The sequence below is a fragment of the Monoraphidium neglectum genome (genome assembly GCF_000611645.1).
Source record: "Monoraphidium neglectum strain SAG 48.87 unplaced genomic scaffold scaffold00262, whole genome shotgun sequence".
In the NCBI taxonomy this organism is placed as follows: domain Eukaryota; kingdom Viridiplantae; phylum Chlorophyta; class Chlorophyceae; order Sphaeropleales; family Selenastraceae; genus Monoraphidium; species Monoraphidium neglectum.
Window position 1 is genome coordinate 25429 of NW_014013366.1, and position 1248 is coordinate 26676.

Here is a 1248-nt window from a genome sequence, read left to right on the forward strand (position 1 = left end):
TGTGACAAGCGTCGAGGAGGCGGTCGCGCGCGGGTAGCGGTCCAGGCGCGAGAACAGGGGACGTCGGCCGCGGGCGACGCGCGCATGCAGGGGATTTTCGCCAGCGTCTTGGCGAGGTGAGCCGAGGCATTGGGGGCGAGGGCCGCCGACTGATCGCTCGGGCCCCAGGAGACGGCGCCTGCTCACCCCCGTAGACGTTGTCCGGCATGCCATAGCCTGCGTTGACGGCCATGTTGATGGACACCTATAGGGGGTATGGGTTGTAGAGGTGTTGTGTCGTGGGGTTGCGTGGATGAGTGATCTGGGGGTTCAAACCAGATGGGGGATGGAGGGGTGTTGCATGAGTAGGTGGGAGGGGGCAGAGAGTTGAAGAATCAGGTTTGTGAGTTCGGAGGCGGTCGCTCAAGGCAACAGGTGGCAGCAGCGGCGAAGATGAGCGGCGCCGAGGGACCAGCCAGCCGCAGCTCTGGGGCCCCATGGGACCCAACCCCCCGGCAGCGCCCTCTGTGGCAGCTGCCCCGCCGCATAAGTATATGGCCGGCGATCCAACGGTGCGGCCGGTGGGGGCGCCCGACCCGCTGTGGGGCGCGGGGCAAGGCGCGGCCGCCGTTGCCGTGCCGTTGTGGCCGATGCACACCGCGCCTTGCCCCGCGCCCCACAGCAACGGCGGCCGCCGCGCGCGGGGGACGGCGCACCATGTGGATCCTCGCGGGGATGCGCGCGGCGCGCAGCAGCGCCACGAAGAGCGTGGCCTTGGGGTTGCAAAAGCCGTAGCCCAGGGAGAGGACCTCGCTGGCCTTCAGGTTGTCTGCGGGGATGCAGGCAGGCCAGCATGTGTGTCTTGTCGAGATTGCGGCGTTGCAGGGGAGGGTAGGGTTGGGTTGCAGCATTGCCGGGGAGGGTGAGCGCGGGGTCCAGCATTGCCGGGGAGGGTGAGCGCGGGTTGCGGCATTGCAGGGGAGCTTGAGCGCGGGTTGCAGCATTGCAGGGGAGCTTGAGCGCGGGTTGCGCCGGCGGCGTTGCAGGGGAGGGTGTGTTTGGGTTGCAGCAATGCAGGAGCGGGTTGGGTTGCCGCATTGCAGGGTGTGTGTGTGGTTGGGTTGCCGCGTTGCAGGTGAAGGTGTGCTTGGGCTGCGGAGTTCGATGAGGGGCCAACTGCTGCAATTGTGGGTGGGTTGGAGGAAGGCTTGGCCTATCAGGGGGGGTGGGGGCGGGGGCGGGCGCGGTGGGAGGTGCCGGGCGGGCTGG

General features: G+C 68.5%; 1 protein-coding gene across 1 annotated transcript in view; it reads right to left on the bottom strand.

Annotated features, from left to right (window-relative positions):
• Nucleotides 1-1248, bottom strand: part of MNEG_2341 (hypothetical protein) — a gene marked incomplete at both ends in the record, with an annotated part of 4499 nt that overhangs the window by 2233 nt on the left and 1018 nt on the right. The window contains 2 exons of the mRNA XM_014049184.1: nucleotides 187-244; nucleotides 696-808. Of these exons, the coding sequence (XP_013904638.1) occupies nucleotides 187-244; nucleotides 696-808 (171 nt within the window). The remainder of the gene's footprint in view (nucleotides 1-186; nucleotides 245-695; nucleotides 809-1248) is intronic.